This window comes from Neltuma alba, unplaced genomic scaffold, assembly GCF_004799145.2.
Source record: "Neltuma alba isolate B1F8T4 unplaced genomic scaffold, ASM479914v2 tig00012541_pilon, whole genome shotgun sequence".
Taxonomy (NCBI): Eukaryota; Viridiplantae; Streptophyta; class Magnoliopsida; order Fabales; family Fabaceae; genus Neltuma; species Neltuma alba.
In genome coordinates, this window is record NW_021637004.1 from 2919 (window position 1) to 21667 (window position 18749).

General features: G+C 34.0%; 2 protein-coding genes across 2 annotated transcripts; both read right to left on the reverse strand.

Moving 5' to 3' along the window:
* Window positions 1-4082: 4082 nt before the first annotated feature.
* On the reverse strand, window positions 4083-5765 carry LOC114728521 (uncharacterized). The gene is made up of 5 exons (XM_028915433.1): window positions 5705-5765; window positions 5508-5555; window positions 4981-5411; window positions 4559-4697; window positions 4083-4261 (listed from the first exon to the last, which is right to left on the reverse strand). The coding sequence occupies exons 1-5, from the start codon at window positions 5763-5765 to the stop codon at window positions 4083-4085; spliced, it is 858 nt and encodes a 285-aa protein (XP_028771266.1).
* Window positions 5766-17850: 12085 nt separating this feature from the next.
* Window positions 17851-18749, reverse strand: LOC114728522 (uncharacterized). Its single transcript, XM_028915434.1, has 3 exons — window positions 18257-18749; window positions 17998-18147; window positions 17851-17918 (listed from the first exon to the last, which is right to left on the reverse strand). The coding sequence occupies exons 1-3, from the start codon at window positions 18747-18749 to the stop codon at window positions 17851-17853; spliced, it is 711 nt and encodes a 236-aa protein (XP_028771267.1).

The following is an 18749-nucleotide window of genomic DNA, read 5'->3' on the forward strand; positions in this document are numbered from 1 at the left end:
TCCTTTCTACCCTTGAGTCTTGTCTAACTTCTCTTAAAGAACTTTGAAGCTCAAGATTGGAAGGAACTAGGGTTTTAGACCTACCCTTTCTTGGCATAAACAATCAATCAACCAAAAGCAATAAAACAAAGAAAACAGATGAATGCAATGCAATGCAAGTGTATGCGTATGAGAATGAAAAATGCAATGAATGAAAAATCAAGATATTTAGTTGTATTTTTAAATTTTTTTTTATGCAAAGAAAGAAGAAGAAAAAAAAATGCTATGAAAAATCAATAGAAACAAATGCAAACTACTAAAGAAAATGCAAAAACTAACAAAAATGAAAACTAAAAAGGCTCAACAAATGAACCCCAATCAAGGCTACTTGACACTTAATTACTAGGGAACCAATTTCTTGGCTCCCCGGCAACGGCGCCACTTGAAGTTGAACTGCCCTTAATTGTCACTTTGGGGTTACTCCAAAAATTAACCGAATTAATGCAATATAGTGCACAACCCGTGTCGTTTCACTTTGAGGAGCCGAAAACGAAATTAAACCCTAGTAAATAAATGCAAGTAACCTAAACTATAAAAAGAGATTTTTGATTCTGAAAAGCTGTTAATTAAATACTACGAATCAAATTGAAATTAAAATACTTTCTTTTTTGTTTTTATATAAAAGTGATTAAATGAATGGAGATTAAAGAAATGAAAATGAGACACACAAATAACACTGATAAAAATCAATCCTCCAATTCAACAACACAGGCAATCATCACTCTAAAAGATGTGGGAGTTAAAAACAATGAATTAAGAATTATAATTAAGCTTTTGATCCAACAACCGAGCCACCTCGAGTTGCCACAAAATATTTTCCTAAAATCCCAACTTACTAACTGCAACCAGAATAGTAAAGTGGGATTAAGGATGCTAAAAACCAATGCTTAATTAGAACTCTTAAATCCAAAATAATAGAATTAAAGCTAGCAAGAGACTATATGATCCAAAATTCTAAGCCACCTTAGAAAATCACAATATATTAATTCCAAAATCAATACAAATGTCATAACCACAACATTATAATTGAGATCAAAACTATAAACAGTCCAATGTCAAATACTAAGCAATAATTCAGTCACAATAATCCCCAAATATAATCAGATTAAGCAATACAATTATCCCAACAATCAGAAAACTATCCTAAGACCTAGGAATTGTTAAACAATTATTGAGTAAGAAATTAAAGCAACTAGAACTCCCCTTTAAAGATCCAAGCTCCTGCCATTATTGTTGAATTGGAGAATCAGAGGATCTTAGCCACGGTTTGCCATGAGAAATGTCATATTCAGAATTTTGCTACAGGATTCCATGAAAAATAATAATACTACTGTTCACGCTGTTTCTGGTTCAGCCGTGAGCTCGATGGAACAGTGGATGATTTCTTCCTTCTTCGTTGCTGGCAGCAGTGAAGAAGAAGCAGACGACGCCGCCTCCAGCTCCTGTTTTATTTCTTCTGCCGCCGAAGCCTCTCCTCTGGCGCCGCTGATCTGGTTCGTCGAGCTCGTGGTGTCGCCTTGCTCTGTTTCGTGTTCGGCCGCCTCAGCTCGTCCTCTGTTTCGCTCCCCGTTCAGCTTGTGGGTCTCCTCTGTTTCGTTCGGCCGCCTCTCCGTCCTCTGTTTCGCTCCCCGGTTCCCTCGAGCCGCCTCGTGTGTGTGTTCAGCTCCGTGCGGCGTGTTCGTGTGTCTCTTCTCGCCCCCAGCTTCCCGGATGAAGATGATATAATAGATGATAATTAGGTTGGGGCAAAACGCAACGTTTTGCCCCCCTAATTATTATTATTATTATTATTATTTATTTTTTTTCCTTTTTTTTTTTTATATTTTTGAATCTTCCAAGAACCTGCAAGCAAAATTCAAGGATAAGGTAGCATTGATTGTCCTAAAAAATTAATTAGTCACAATTAAACCAAAATATGACAATTTTGCCCCTATAAAATAATAATTCAAAATAAAACAAAATAAATCAATTAAGGCAAAAAGGGACCAATTAAGCTGACAAAACTCATATAAAAGATACCAAAATATATAAAAATAATCGAGTTTGTCAAGATGCAATGTCCTTGTTTGCTTCTACTTCTTCAGTGCTTACATTTGTAGGAATTCTTACATCACGTTATGTAGAAGATGACTTTCTTTACTCCTTACCTACAAAATTGATCATAGGCCTCTCTGCACTTTTTCTCTCAATTGCAACTATGCTGATAGCCTTTTCCTCAGCAATGATCATCATGTAGCAGCAGAACTCATCACCTTTTTGGGCTTTTCTTCCTGTTATTATGCTTGCTAGCGTGCCCATAACTATCTTTGTTTTATTACAGTTCCCTCTTGTTGAAATAATTTATTCTACTTATGGTCGAGGCATCTTCCGGAAGGTGGAGAAGTGGCCATGAAATGTGTGCGCACTTCATATCTTAGTACTTTATGTATTTTCTGTTGAATTAGAAATTCTTCATCCCCTCGAGTGTAAAGCACCTGGTTTTATTTTTAGCTTAAGTAAGGGCATAAGTTGGTGATGTGTGTGTATCATCAACCTTTGCACATTCAGAACATAAACATGTTGATGTCTGATTATGCCAAATTAATTAATTTTAAAGTAGTGTATGCTTTTTAGTTTGCTTCATCCCCAATGTCCATTTTCTCTCAGACTCCGAGAATCGTGCTTTCGGAAATATGTCAGGATACATGGGCCTATTACAACATATGATGCATGCGCCTGCTATAGTTTGAATAACCCAAATAAAGTTGAACAATTTAAATTTAAATTAATAAAAAGTTTGGCAGTCTAATTTTATTCTTGAGCAACTTTTCATCGATAATAAGAAATTTCAGTAAGCAAAAAGTTATTTTTTTTAATCCTATTTATAAGTCATCTCATTAAATTTTTAATATGAATGTACTATTTTATCCATCACTTATTATAGTGTAAATAGTTATTTTCTTAAATAGTATTTATATTAAACAGGAATAAAATTAAAAAGTTATTATATTTTAATGGTGAGTTAATACAGTTCAAAAAAATTTTCTTTTTGGGATGAAATGTGTATTTTAATTTCTGAAACTGCAAGAATTGGTGATTACAGTGATGAGGGGAGAGACTTGCAGCTACCAATTAATGGGCAATATTTCTTGATAACTACACATATTTTCTGTTAAAAGGAACAGAGATCAATCATACACATTACTTACCAGTTGAACTTGGAGATGTGTGTGTGTGTGTGTGTGTGTGCGTGCAGCTTCCCTCCTCTGACGGAAATTTGATATGTTAATGCCTCAGCCTTCTTATGTTCCGTTCTGTCTTCTGGGCTTTTGTAAAGTAATCGCTAATAAAGGTAAGCATTAATCAGATCGCTATTTCGGATCGGCCGATCCAATACTCGAGAATATAATGCGTCCGTTTGGCATAATCCAGGATGTCTAGCAAGCACTTCTCAGGGTAGAATTATATTGATAAATTATTTTTAATTAATAATTTTTTAAAACGCAAATAGCTTTTCGATCTCTTCTAAGCCCCCATTTTACGTCTGAACGTAGAGAATTATTACACAATCATAAGGTGCCCTACCATGATGTAAACTTAAACACAATACCCGTATCTAAATCTTGTACCTCTCTCACTCCAGAGGTTAATTATCCCTTTTACATTATGTATATATACAAAAGTTAGGAAAACAGTCATCAATCATATCTTGAAAGGAATTATCATTGGCAGCTTGATTTTTGAGGCTTTAATTTCACGGGGTTCTCTCTCTCTCACACACACAACCAAGAACTGATGGTGATTTTTTGTGATATTAATTAATTCTCTCAACCATAACTTCTTTGCTTAACTGAAATTTCTTATTATTGATGAAAAAAAGCTCATGAATACAATTAAACTTTCTGTTAATTTAAATTCAAGTTGTTCAACTTTATTTGGATTCAAACTATAGCGGGCCCATATGTTTCCTGCTATAGTAATAAAAAGACATGAAGTACACACACATTTCATCCTCTAGAAAATAATACATATATGATAAGATGTGAATTAATTACATGCACAATTCATGGCCACTTCTCCACCTTCTTGAAGATGCCAGAACCATAAGTGGAAGAAGTTACTTCAACAAGAAGAGGGAATTGTAATAGTACAAAGATGGTTACTGGAATACCAGCAAGCACAATAATAGGAAGAGTAACCCATAAACGTGATAAGTTATATTGTAACATGATCATTATGGTTGCTGAAAAGGCAATCATCATAGTTGCAATAGACAAAAACAGTGTAGAAAGACCTATTATCAATTTTTTAGGTAGTGAGTAAAGGAAGTCTTCTTCTGCATAGCATGAGGTGAGGATTCTTAAAAATGTGAGCATAGAAGTAGTGGACGAAAACAAGGACATTGCATCTGAAATTAAGAAAACCTTAAATAATTTTTTCTCTATAAATATTGGGTATCCTGAAATCTCATTGTTTCCTCCTGGAACCGTAAATGCTCCGGGAAACATAATAGTAATAATTAGTGCGCCAACAACTGAACATGAAGATGCTATTTCTTTCATCCATTTTTCTCCTTGAGCCCTAAGTTCTTTGTGGTTTTCTTTGAAATATTCTAGAGGGTTCAACATGTTCGTGTTTACGGATAGCCTAGTTCCCGCATCCACCACACTGTCGACGGCCTACGTTTACAGAAAATAAATACATAATAAGCAATTAATAAAAGATACAAAGTAGCAAAATAGAAGTGTTGATTAATTGCATATATTAAAACTGACATTTGTTCCATTTAGGCTAATTCAATGTTATTCGGAACTGGTTTGGGTCCTTATCTATCTCGACTGTTCATATAGGATGAGCTTTAGGAGCTTATTTCAAACTCGTTCCATGTTATTATTGCATTCTATGTGTATATATACAAATAATTATCCAAGGAAAAAGCATTAAATTTCACTTCTAACTAACCTTGAACCATTGGATTTCCCTTTGCATCTGCAATGTGGCACCAGGGATCCGATTAAGGTAGGAAGAAGGGGCCAACATAGCTGCCACATGCAGCAAGGTATTTGAGTTCTCCAAATCAACTAATGTCGCCACCACATTCTTAAAGCGAAAACCACAGAGGAGGTTGAAAATCTCAGCTCTACGATATTCAACAGCGTCAAAGAAAATGGTCAAGTCTGGCTGGCCAAAACTGACTAGCGTGATTAATTCTGGGTTTGCCTTTGTTACTCGCAACAAAAACTCAACATTCTCTTCTTTAGCTACAGATGTCATTGCTTTTCCAACCATATTCTTCTTTACTTCATTCAAATATACCAGATTCTCACAAACTAGGTTTAGAATTCCAGCTGCTTGTGCATGCTGCACCTTCATCTTATGTATTTCCTTCATTCCTGCACCATTGGCTATAAATCAAATAGAACTAAAATACCAAAGGCATCCAATTTAACTTCTGGGGAACTTTTTGGCATACTTACATACATACCTACCTGACAAATTATAGATGCCTGAGACGAGCCAATGGAGCAGACCTAGCCCTGTTGACATGGACATTTGTATACTTGGTATAATCTATGTTAATTCTATAATAATAATTGGTATACTTGGTATAATCTATGTTCTATAATAATAATAGTTATATAATATTATTTGATTTTATCTTCCAAAGTGATAGGGAATATTGTACCTCGACCTGCTTTGTTGCTCTCGCCTTCTTGCTGAATATCTACGCAGAAATGTCCAGTCATTTTGGTTGATGGTATTTTCATATCTTCCACCCAAAAGTGATCAAAGAAATGGGAAAACACAAGCTTCTTAAAATACTAACGCAATAAATAACTAGAAGTACAAGTAAATTACGTAAATAGTATTAATTAATTGCCGCCACCTCCTAATAAATTGAGGGTTAATTACATAAATATATTTTTGGAAATTGTTTAGCCAACATTATTTTTGGAAATACGCCATAAACGTTTAACCAAATTTTGAAAGAGCCTTATATTGACCATGAAAAAATTGTAGAAGGTATCTTATGTAATGAGAATTAGATGTAGTGTACTTATAACAAATACTATTATTATGCTGACAACGATAATGAATTATCGGAAGATAACACTGATTGTAAATACACACACACACACACACACACACAGAGTTGTTGTCCACTGCAAGCGATTAAGCATATTGATAGATTTTGGAAAATTTTGCAGCAATCATGCAAAAGGACAAATTCATTGAGTGAAAATTAACTATATTAAAGAACAGGCTTGGAAGAGAGAAGCAAAGGAGTTTTCTAATTTTTAGTCAAAGAACTCACATTCGTCAACACATATAATAATGGATTTAGCGTTCCCACAAAACTATGCCTAAAACTCAAAGACTGGTTATTAATTGTAGCAAATTTATTGTTTGAATTTACAGTGTCCAATATGTTTTGTACATACTTGACTTCCCTTATACTCTATCCAGTCTATATTATAACTACCTCACCAGGATTAGAGAGGGCCCTCATTTAGTACTCATCACAGTTATGAATATCCTATGCTCATCACTATAACGCAATCCAGACCATCTAATATCTGATATGAATGATTCATATTTAAAATTTTTAATATGCAATTTTTTCAATGATAAATTTATTTTTTAAAGAAGTCTTAGTAATAAGATTATATCTATTTTAAATTATATATCTATTCAAACAAAAAATTAATTAAATATATAATAAGTTTAAATTCAAACTGGACTATCCAAAATCGACTTGGATAGTTTAAATTAAGATGAGCAATCAATGCTAATAATTGTAATTAGCACGAAATGTGCTCCCAACCAGAGAAAGATGATTGACTCATTAACTTTATTTAAAGATAGAACATTTTTTTTCAACTTTGCACATATTTAAAAGTATACAGAAACACTATGACTTAAAGTCTTCTCCTAATAAATTGTTATAGGGGTAATATATATTTGAAAAAAGTTTATTAATGACCCAGCATATGTGACCAAATATTGATGAATATAACACGAAAAAAACTAAACTATATATACCGGTGTTTGTTAAAATAACTTCATCTTCACCATCTTTAACCTCATCATCATATTTGGCTAGTGTATAATTAAAAAATTGCAGGGAAAAATAGAAAGTAATAATATGCACTAACAGTGATAGGGCATAGCTTCCAGAACGAAAATTGACTTTTGTCAAGAGAATTAGGAAGATAGCGTGCAATATTTTGAATTGTTGGTTCCTCATCATCTGAGTCAGCAGCAAAAAGCAGCTCCGTGCATTGTTGGAGCAAATGCAAGGCAATATCTATATATTCATGTATTAAACTTCATATAGTATGAGACATAATGGCAAAATGACAACAAGTATAATCAGACAGGGAAAAAATGAAGATGAAACATACATATTATGCTTTGTGTATAAAATTATATATCTAAAAGTTATGCTACCTAATTCTCCAAATCTCAAACAGGTTTGGAGGAACTAAGGCCCCACAGTGCCGTTTTCCGGTTTAAGACTTGCAAGGGAGTGACAGAATAGAGATTACCTCCCACTTTGTTGTGGCCAGAATAAAAAGCCATGGTAACCGGAATGTCCCAATCATCTTCAGTTGGAATTGCAAGAATATTTTTATTCTTGTTGATCATGCATGCTGCAATTGGGATGAGTCCACTATGTGAAGCAGCTATTGCAAGTGGAGTATTGTCATAGTAAGCATCACGTATTTCAAGATATTCTTCTGGAACTAATCTCACCAATTCCTCTACTACGCGCACATGCCCAAACCTTGCAGCCACATGAAGGGGTGTTTCGCCCATTGAAGTAGCAAAATCTACGCAATCTTCTGAATTGTTGGTTCCTTGTCTGGGTCAGGAGCAAAAAACAGCTCCGTGCGTCGTTGGAGCAAATGCAAGGCAATATCTATTTATGCACCAACATCATATAGCATGAGTCCGTTATGTGAAGCAGCTATTGCGAGTGGAGTATTGTCATAATAAGCATCGCGTATTTCGAGAGATTCTTCTGCAACTAATTTCACCAACACCTCTACTATGTCCAGATGCCCAAATTTTGCAGCCACATGGAGAGGTGTTTCGCTGAGAATGATTCTCAGGCCCACAAGAGATACGGATGATGTGCAATGCTGCAGCATTGTTTCTTCTCCATTTCGCAAAATCTTCCAAATGATTTTCGTCTGGTCCTGCGCTATTATTCGTCACTTCCCAGAAATCTTGAGATATCAGATAGTTCCAAACCCATTCGAACCAATCATCACTGCTGTTTCTCGTGAGTGGCTCTGCAACTATGTCGTTAAAATTGCGCCTCCCTTCCATAGCTCAATTAACTATGACGCGACGCGAGCTTACCTCTTTATTTGATATCTTTGGACATGACAATCAGAATCCAATATTGTGTTTCCTTAGTTATTGCTCAGTACTTTACCACCTCATCTAGACAATGTGACTATTAACGGGGAAAACGTTTTGAAAGTGGGTGACGTGGCACACTTTGGAGCGTTGGCAGAGGGGAAAGGATAACGGCTTAGATTTGAACATATGTACTTGTTGGTTGTAAGTCTCTAATCATTTTAATTACTCACAGGTTAAACTACCAAACATTATTTATAAATGATACTGTAAATAATTAAAAATTAAGAGTATTGTTAATTTAAATATTTTAAAAAATTTGTTATGCATATTTTTATAATCAATATTGGTAATTTGATTTTATTTGAAGTTTTTATTCAATAAGTAATTAATGTATGCAATATTCGTATATTATATTCATTATAAATGAATTTGTTATTTTAGTGTCTTGAATTTATGTTGGTTCGATCACGCTTTTGATGTTTAAAATTAAATACTTATAATCGTTTTTATCCCCTATGAAAGAAATCTTTCAATGTTTTAAGAAAGTTCAAAAAATTTTCCCCGCTACACGTACTTCTCCGCGTTCTTTAAAGATGCTTGGATCATAAGTAGAAGATAAATTATAGATGCTGGCCGGAGATGAGCCGGCAGTGGAGTAGACCTGGCCCTGTTGACATGGATATTTTATAAAATATTTACGTACTCTTTTAGGTATATATATACACACAACCCTTGATTTTAAATATAAAAATTAGTTTGTACTATAATTTTAATCTGCACATTTTAATTTGCGTTACAAACTAGATCTTATATTTAGAATCAGAAGTATCGTGTGCATATGTGTATATATGTATGAAGCTGATAAAGTGAGTGAAGAATTTTTTGTTACTACATATTAAATTTTCGTATTAATCAAACTGAACAAACAAGAAGCAGTATCTTTTATCTATTTCAATCTCATTCATCCCTTTCATTGTGCCATCCTCTGAACAGGTCTAGAGGATTTCTTTTATTTAAAACAGGATACACCACACTCTCTGCCTCCTATGTTTTTCAAAGAAAATAAATAATAAATTACGTACCAATAATAATATAATAAAAAAAAAGACAATACTTACATTAAGTTCTTTATATATATTATGTCAAATTTTCCAATCACGCATGACTATGTGTTCTATTTTTGAAAATTATCATTTAATTATAAACCCATATGAAAAATAGAACATATGACCAAGCGATTGAAAAACTTAACATGTATGAAGAACCTGATTAAAGTATTTTCTATAAAAAATCATCTTATTTTTTTTTGGTGCAAGAAAGTTTAGGTGAGTTGAGTCCCAATGGCTCACTACGGTTAAGGCATGTCTCTAGACTCAAAGAACACTCATAGAGGTACTTATAGATAACCCACTAACAACGTCCTCATATTGGCAGCGGGACTCGAACTCATGATCTTGTGTGTTATAAGCCAACTCTTTATCAATTGCATCAACTCTTGTTGTTAAAAGAAAATCATAATTGGCTACGCATTTGTTGATATATGCATTAAAAAGTTTCGATCTGTCCCATAGTCATCAGCTCCGTCACGGCCATGTTTTATGTTTTTTTTTTTTTTTTTTTACCTGCATCAAAAGTCATAAGACGCGAAGTAGACCTGACCAGAATAAAGATAACGTTCCATTTTGTTGTGGCCAGAATAAAAAGCCGTGGCATCTTCAGTTGGAGTTGCAGGTGCCTTTTTATTTTTGATGATCATGCATACTGCAATTGGGATGAGTTCACTATGTGAAGCAGCTATTGCAAGTGGAGTATTGTCATAGTAAGCATCGCGTATTTCCAGATATTCTTCTGCAACTAATCTCACCAACTCGTCTACTATGCCCAGATGCCCAAACTTTCACAGCCACATGAAGAAATATTTCGCCCATTGAAGTAGCAAAATCAGCGTTCAATACCTTTGGATGGCGATCAATGGATGCTTTTGCAGCCGACCAGTTGTTCTGAGCTATGGCCTTGTAGTACTCATCTCTGATTCTTCTGCCTCTGTTAACACTGTAATCACCACTTCATTAATTAAATGATAAGGAATCATAAATGTGATTTGTCCAACACCTATAGACTAGGAAGGCAATGAGAGAGTTGTTAGTAGCCTTACAAAGAGGACCATATTTTGAATAAATTATATTTTGTGTAGATAACTCCCTTGTTAAATAGCCTCCTTTTTCATTAATGAAGTATGAGACACCAACTACTTCTCTAGTTCTATTTATAAGGCACTTTTAACATGTTTCGCACAGATTAAGAAAAACTTTAAACTACATTAACTTTCTATTAAAATATAATAACTTTTTAACTTTATCCCTATTTAATATATACATATTTCAAAAAACATAACTATCTATACTATAATAAGTAAATGGTTGTTATAACCTTGTGAAATTCATGTAATATCAGCACATTTTCCCTTAGTGATCATACTTTTTGGTGAATTCATGCATATTTGGAAGTATTTATGATAGGAAAATGTGCATAGTTAATACTTGCACTAAAGTTATGGATTTATGGTTAATTGTTAATATTTTGCCCCTGGTTCATCAACTTTCGCTTTCATAGTTTGTCTTGTTTTGTTAGGTAATTGAAACTTATGAATGGAGTCATTTAAAATAAATATTAATCCCCTAGGAGTTGGAACAAAGCTTAGAGATCTATGACATGATGAAAAAATCAAGTAAAAAAGAGATCCAAAACAGTAAGCTATTGGTCTCAGCCAACAGGAACCTTTAGGTTCATCCAACAGAGGCAACGAAAAGGAATTGACAGTAGCCAACATAGAATTACTGATACTATGCGTTTTGAAGACAGCACATGTTCTCCGGCTCCATATGCTGTAGAAATAGAAGGAAAACACCGAAATAAGAGGATTTTGGACCTTTAGGGAGCTGGTGTGCTAGGATTTTGGAAGATTGAAGAGCTTGGAGCAGGGGGTTGAGCTTTGGAAGAGATTTTGAGCTCTTTCTTTTAGGTTTTTCTGCTATTCTTTCCTTTCCTCTCTTGTAATCTGCTATGGCTGTAATTTTCTTTTATAGTTGTAGTTTGTGGCTGACTATGACTAGCTAAGCACTTTGTTCTAGGATTATTTTGAACCCTTGAATGGATTAACTCTTGATTACTCCTCTCATTTTGTGATTAATATGTGTTTATTTTACTCTTTTCTAAATGCTTCTAAATGCTTGATCACCTTGGGATTACAGGAGGCGTAACTTCTATGGACCCATTTTTGATCAAGTTAGTTCCTTCCGTGTACAAACAAATGAAACTTGAAAAAGGCCATAAAAACGGAGCCTACTGCAAATTCAATAATGAGCTCCTAACGTTGTTCACCTCATCTCTATACCTCGCAGCTTTGGTGGCCTCTCTCTTTGCCTCTAACGCCACAAGAATTCTTGGTCGTAAAGCCTCCATGTTTCTTGGAGGCTTGTTCTTCCTTGTGGGTGCCTTGTTGAATGGTTTTACAGTAAATGTGGCCATGCTCATCATTGGCCGTCTCTTACTTGGCTTTGCTGTGGGTTACTGTAATCAAGTAAGTAACTCAACAGTGAGATTATTATTTTTCTAAAGGATCGATCGAGTTCACAAGTATGCATATAATTGCCCAAACCAACTCAAGTTTTTTCTCTCTTTTTCTGTCAACAGTCTGTTCCGGTGTACAATCTGAAATGGCTCCACCAAATATCAGAGGGGCGTTAAATAGGGGATTCCAGATGATGAAAACAATCGGTATTTTGTTTGCGAACATGATCAGCTACTTAACTGCTGTGCATTAAATTTCACTTCTAATTAAGCCTGAACCATTCTATTTCTCTTTGCATCAACAATGCGGCAAGGGAGATGCGGTTAAGGAATCATAACTATGATTTGTCCAGCGCACTGTAATCACCATTTACAAACAAAGGGCCATATTTTGAGTAGATTTGGGTAGGTAAGTCTCTTGTTAAATAGTCTCCTTTTCCATTAATGACGTACGCGACACGAACTATAACATCAGGAGTCGTTATATTTTTGAGAGAGTTAGTGTCCCTAGTTACTATAAGAAAGTTAGTTCTAGGAACAATTGAAGGATGTTTCCACATACACCCCTAACGAATTATTAGATCTGGTCCTCAATATAAGAGTTAGTTAATCGATTTGAGTAAATTAAGGAAACCAATTAAGTTAATTATTTGTAATAAACATATATTTTCTTTTTAAAAATATCCTTGCTATAATTAAATATACTGATTAGAACTATCATTATTATAAGGATTATATTAGAAAAAAATAGATAAATATGATAAATAAAATGAATTGACATGTTATATTAAGGACCAAAATAAAAGTAAAATGAGATTTATGATCCTCTTTCTTTCAAAAATTTAAATGCATTTGAAATGCAATTCCCGCATGGATAGATCTCTTGGCATGATTAGCTACTGCGACAAGGACTTGATCATCATCTGCAATCAAGCTCAGCTTTTTGTTCATAATGAAAAAATCATAATTGACTACGCATTTGTATGTTAATAAAGTACTCATTTAGTTTGTTGCATCATAACGCAATCATGGAAGAGGAGTTTCTGACATTGCGCTACGACTTCAATTGCGATATAGTCAAAATTCATGTTCATGATGAATTATCTTTCAGCAATAAAGAAACCTAGCAGTGCTATTTACATTCTCTGTATACAAAACAAATGAAAATAGTCCAAAGTCCGCTTAAAAAACTCTGTTGGTATCGTCAATGATACTCCTTGAATGGAATGATGGTTGGCAGCTTGATTTTTGAGGCTTTAATTTGATTGATTTGACTTGACGGGCTACTCTCACACACAGAGCCAAGGAAAGATAGTGAATTTTTAAGATTAATTAATTAATTGAATATTTTAATAAAGAATATAAAATTTTATATTTTATTACACTAATGATTTTAATATCTAAAATTTAAATTTAAAAAATCTCAACCGTAACTTTTTTGCTTGACTGAAATTTCTTATTATTGACGAAAAAAAATGCTCATGAATACCATTAAACTTTTTATTAACTTTTTTTTTGGTAATTTAAATTTAAATGGTTCAACTTTATCTTGATTCAAGCTATAACAGGCCTACGTGTCCTGCTATAGTCACAACATTATCAATGCTTATGTTCTAAATGTGCAAAGCCTGATGATACGCAAACGCATTAATTAGGCTAAAAATAAAACCATGTGCTTTATTTACAGGATAAGATCCAAGGGGATCTGAAATTTCTTGTTCAATACATAACATGATAAGATATGAAATAAGTACTTGCATAAATCTTAGTAAACAGAACCCATATATTGAAAACAAGTTAGGCTCTAAAACAGTCAACAAGATCATGAGTTGACTAGTTAAATTTTTGGAAGGGCTTCTATCGTTATTTAAAATTATTCTTAATCATAATTATTATAAACTACCACGTGCCCATCACATGTATTAGGCCCATGTGATGACTTTGGTTTGGACTACCCATAATTGAATCACCTAGAGTACAACCCATTTTATTGTCTGATTTGTTCCCATTAAAAATAAATAATTCATCCACAAAACGAAATGGGCTAATCTTTTATAACGTAATGAACCAATATTCAAATCTTAAGAGAGCTACCCATATTTAGTACCCAACTGTATCTCGGACAGGATTACTTTTAATAGAAGAATACCTGTGCCTACCCACAAAAAAAAAATCATCTGCAAAGCTAAGTCCTGTCAGGGATCAGCTAATTAATCTAATTAATTTGGCATAACCACATCAATATATATATATATATATATATGTTCTAAATATGCAAAGGTTGATACACACCTCCAACATAGGCTAATTATATAAGCAGTTGGCTTATTACACAAGTAAGATTCAAGAGGAGGAAAATCTTTATTCAATAGGAAATCATACATATATGGTAAGATTTGAATTAATTACATGCACGGTTCATGGCCACTCTTCCACCTTCTTCTTGAAGATGCTTGGACCATAAGTAGAAGAAAACACTTTAACAAGAAGAGGAAATTGTAATAATACAAAGAGGGTTACAGGAACACCAGCAAGCAAAGTAACCGGAAGAGTAAACCATAAACGTGATGAGTTATATTGCAACGTTATCATTATTGTTGCTGAAAAGGAAATCATCATAGTTGCAATAGACAAAAACAATGTAGAAAGACCTATTATCAATTTTGTAGGTAGCAAGTAAAGGAAGTCTTCTTCTGCATAGCGTGAGGTGAGGATTCCTAAAAATGTGAGTACAGAAGTAGCGAATGAAAACAAAGAAAGTGCATCTGAGATCAAGAAAACTTTAAATAACTTTTCCTTTATAAATATTGGGTACCCTGAATCCTGATTGTTTCCCCCAGGAACTGTTAAAGCTGCGGCAAACATGATGGTAACAATTAGAGTCCCAACAACTGAGCAAGAAGATGCTGTTTCTTTCATCCATTTTTCTCCTTCAGCCCTCAGCTTTTTGTGGTTTTCTTTGAAATATTCTAGAGGAATCAGCCCCTTCTTGTTTTCATCTAGCCTGTATCGAGGATCCACCACGCTCTCGACAGCCTATGTATATACAAAATAAATAAATAAGCACTAAATAAAAGACTCAAAGTAACAAAATAGCTAGAATTGATTAATTGCATATTAAAAAAAAATTAATTTGTTTCATATAAGCTAACCCATTGTTATTCTTGCATTATACAAGGAATTATCCAACGATATAAAATTAATTCACTTTTCTAGCTAGTTCACAATCAGCAAGTCTCATCAGATGTGTCTATGAATTAAAAAAAAAAATAAAAAAATCCTTAAACAAAACATCTCCTTCTTTAGTCAACTTCATTTATTAAATTGCACCATATAATAATGAATCCTAATTATTAGCAACGAAAACAAACCGGACATGTGTGCATGTGTTAATATGATTCATTTTCTTCTGCCTCTGGCATGCACAGAAAAGGATTAAATTTCAGTTCTAACCTTGAATCATTGCAGTTCTCTTTGCATCTGCAATGCCGCACCGGAGATGCAGTTAAGGTAGGAAGCAGGAGCTAACAAGGCTGCCAAATGTAGCAAGTTATTTCCTGTCTCTTTTGCTGCTATCATTTTTGCTGCTGTTGCTGCTGCCATAATCCTAAATTGAAAAAAAAGGAAGAGGCTGAAAACCGCAGCTTTACGATATTCAACAACAGTTATGACAAAAATGGGATAGTTTAGGTAAACAGAAGTAACTAGTGAGATTAACTCCGGGTTTGCCTTCGTTACTCGCAAAACAAACTCAGCATTGTCCTGCTGAGCTGCACAATTCAGTGCTATTCTAATCACATTCCTCTTTTGTACATTCAAAAGCATCAGATTCTGACAAACTAGGTTTAGAATTTCATCTGCTTGTGTATGCTGCAGATTCATCTTATATATTTCCTTCATTCCTGCACCATTGGCAACCGAAATAGAACTAGAATGTCAAAGGCATTCGATTTAAGTTCTGGGCAACTTTTTGGCGTGCGCACACATACATACATACCTGACAAATTATATATGCTGGAGAGGAGCCAATGGCGTAGACCTATCCCTGTTGACATGCATTTTTCTTTTTCTTTTAGCCCAATCATTCAAGAGGATATGTATGCATGCATGTCTATGTCTCTCTCTCTCTCTCTCTCTATATATATATATATAGGTTTATCCTTTCTTTCTCTCTTTTTTTCCCCCCCAGCGTTTATTTGTGTGTGGATATAAAAGTCTAATCTTTTCTCTCGGGTCAAAGCTAGGTGCAACTTAATTAAATGCAAACATTGAGTAACCTGTGCATAAATTAAGACTGAGACATCTCAATATTCACAAATCGAGCTTATAATAAAAATTAATTTTTAATTTCAAATTTCATATTTTGGCATACCTGGTTTTATGTGCGCTAAATTAAATGAAAAACTTTACAAATTATAATCTACTATGTTCTGTAATAATAGTTATATAATATTATTTGATTTCATCTTCTAAAGTGATAATAGAGGATATTGTACCTTGACCAGCACTTTTGTCCTCGCCTTCTTGCTGAATATCCACGCAGAAATGCCCAGTGGTTGTGTTTGATGGTATTTTAATATCTTCCCCTCAAAAGTGATCAAAGAAATGGGAAAACATAAGCTTCTTGAAATAATAATGCAGTAAATAACTAGAAGCACAAGTAAATTACATAAATAGTATTAATTAATTACCGCCACTTCCTAATGGATTGCGGGATTGTTTTCTTTGAAAAAGTGAAAGATAATATCTTCCAATTAATTGAGGGTTAATTACATAAATAGTATTTTTGGAATTTTCTTGCCGACATTATTTTTGGGAATATACGTCATAAACATTTCACCAAATTTTCAAAGAGCCTAATAATGGACATGAAAAATTTGAGAAGATATCTTATGTTATTACTGGATGTAGTGTAGTTATAATAAATACTGTTATTATGCTCACAATGACAATAACAATGAATTATCAGAAGATAAAACTACTTGTAAATATATTTAGGCTAGAGTTGTCGTCCACTACGAGTGATTAAGACTTGCGAAATGACAAATGCATGAGTGAAAATTAACTAAATTAAAGAATAGGCTTGGAAGAGGGGAGCAAAGGAGGAGTCTTTTAATTTTCAGCCAAAGAACTTACACATTCCTAAATACATATAAATATGGATTTAGAGTTCCCAAAAAACTATACCTAAAACTCCTAGCAAATTTATTGTTTACACTTTCCAACATGTTCTATACATAGTGGAATTTCCTTTTACTCTGTTCGATCCGTAGTTTAAGTCACTTCACTCCCTTTAGTTTTTAGTACAGGGCATTTTCTAGGAGCAATTTTTGATTCTCAATATAAGTCATCAACTATATAACTCCTTAATCGCTCCTTTTCAATTTCACCCTTATTATTAATTAAGGTTTAGTATTTATAAGCTCATTGAACTCCGTGTTTCTCTATCTATATTATTTAATCTAAGTTGAAGGGAATCTTGAAAAAAATTATTAATTTAAGAGAAATTTAATACTTTAACTGTCATTAATTAGTATGTAAGAATTAGTTGAAAATGCCCTATGATAAGAATCAGAGGGAGTACTACCTCACCAGAACGAGAAAAGTGGTTGACCAAGTCAAATTTAAAAACAATATTTTTTGCAACTTTGCACATATTTAAGAGCACAGAGAAACACTATATGATACTTCAATTCCTCTTCTAATAAATTATAATAGGGAGGGGTAACACCTATTTGGAAAAAAAAAAAAAAATCATTAATGATCCACCAAGTGACTTATATTGTGGATCGAGAATTTCTTTCAAAAGGCTTTCTTAATTTATTTAGGAAGGCAGAAATAAGAGAGGAAGGGTGAGACGGACTTGGAATAAGTGTGTGTGTGTATAAACTAAATTATACCAGAGGTTGTTTCATCTTCACCATCTTTACTGTCATCATCATAATTCGCCATTATGGCTAGTGAGTACTTCAAAAAAGTAAATGACATATATAGAAAATTGTAGGGAGCGAGTGGAAAGTAATAATATGTACTCACAGTGATAGGCCCATCGCTTCAAGAACGGAAGTTGACTTTTATGAAGAGAATGAGGAAGAGAGAGTGCAATATTCGCAATTGTTGAGTTCCCATCCTCATCACCAGCAAAAAGCAGCTCCGTGCATCGTTGGAGCAAATGCAAGGCAATATCTATTTATGTATCAAAATCATATAGTATAAAGAGACGAGAAGGAAAAAATGAAAATGAAACATATATTGTGCTTTGCGAGTGAAATTATATATCTAAAAATTACGTTACCAAATTCTCCATTTCTCAAACAGGTTCGGAGAAACTCAGGACCCACAAAAGAGCCGTTTTCTGGTTTGAAGACTTGCAAAGGAGTGACAGAATAGAGATAAAGTCCCAATTTGTTGTGGCCACCAAAAAAAGCCAAGGTAACAGGAATCAGCCAAGGCCATTGAGCTGGAATTGTAAGTGCCCCGCTATTTTTGTTTATCATGCATGTTGCAATTGGGATGGATCCCGTATGTGTGGCAGTTGTTGCAAGTGGGGTATAGCCATAATAATCCCATATTTCAAGATATTCTGGTCCAACCAATTTCATCAACTCGTCTACTATGGCCACATGCCCAAACTTTGCAGCTATATGAAGAGGTGTTTCGCCTCTTGAAGCTCCAAAATCTACGTCCAATACCTTAGGGTGGCAATCAATGACTGCTTTTGCGCCGAACAAGTCATTCTCAGATATGGCGTTGTTCAAAATAACCATCTCTAATTCGTCTGCCTCCAT

Excerpts from the sequence above, each read along its gene's own strand:
- LOC114728521 (XM_028915433.1), bottom strand. The coding sequence starts at position 5,765 with ATGACTGGACATTTCTGCGTAGATATTCAGCAAGAAGGCGAGAGCAAC. Across the intron at positions 5,556-5,704 it reads GAGCAACAAAGCAGGTCGAG|GGCTAGGTCTGCTCCATTGG; the intron begins GTACAATATTCC and ends CCATGTCAACAG. Across the intron at positions 4,698-4,980 it reads GGGAAATCCAATGGTTCAAG|GCCGTCGACAGTGTGGTGGA; the intron begins GTTAGTTAGAAG and ends CTGTAAACGTAG.
- LOC114728522 (XM_028915434.1), bottom strand. The coding sequence starts at position 18,749 with ATGGAGGCAGACGAATTAGAGATGGTTATTTTGAACAACGCCATATCT. Across the intron at positions 18,148-18,256 it reads TTTGAGAAATGGAGAATTTG|ATATTGCCTTGCATTTGCTC; the intron begins GTAACGTAATTT and ends ATACATAAATAG. Across the intron at positions 17,919-17,997 it reads GAAGCGATGGGCCTATCACT|CCATAATGGCGAATTATGAT; the intron begins GTGAGTACATAT and ends AGTACTCACTAG.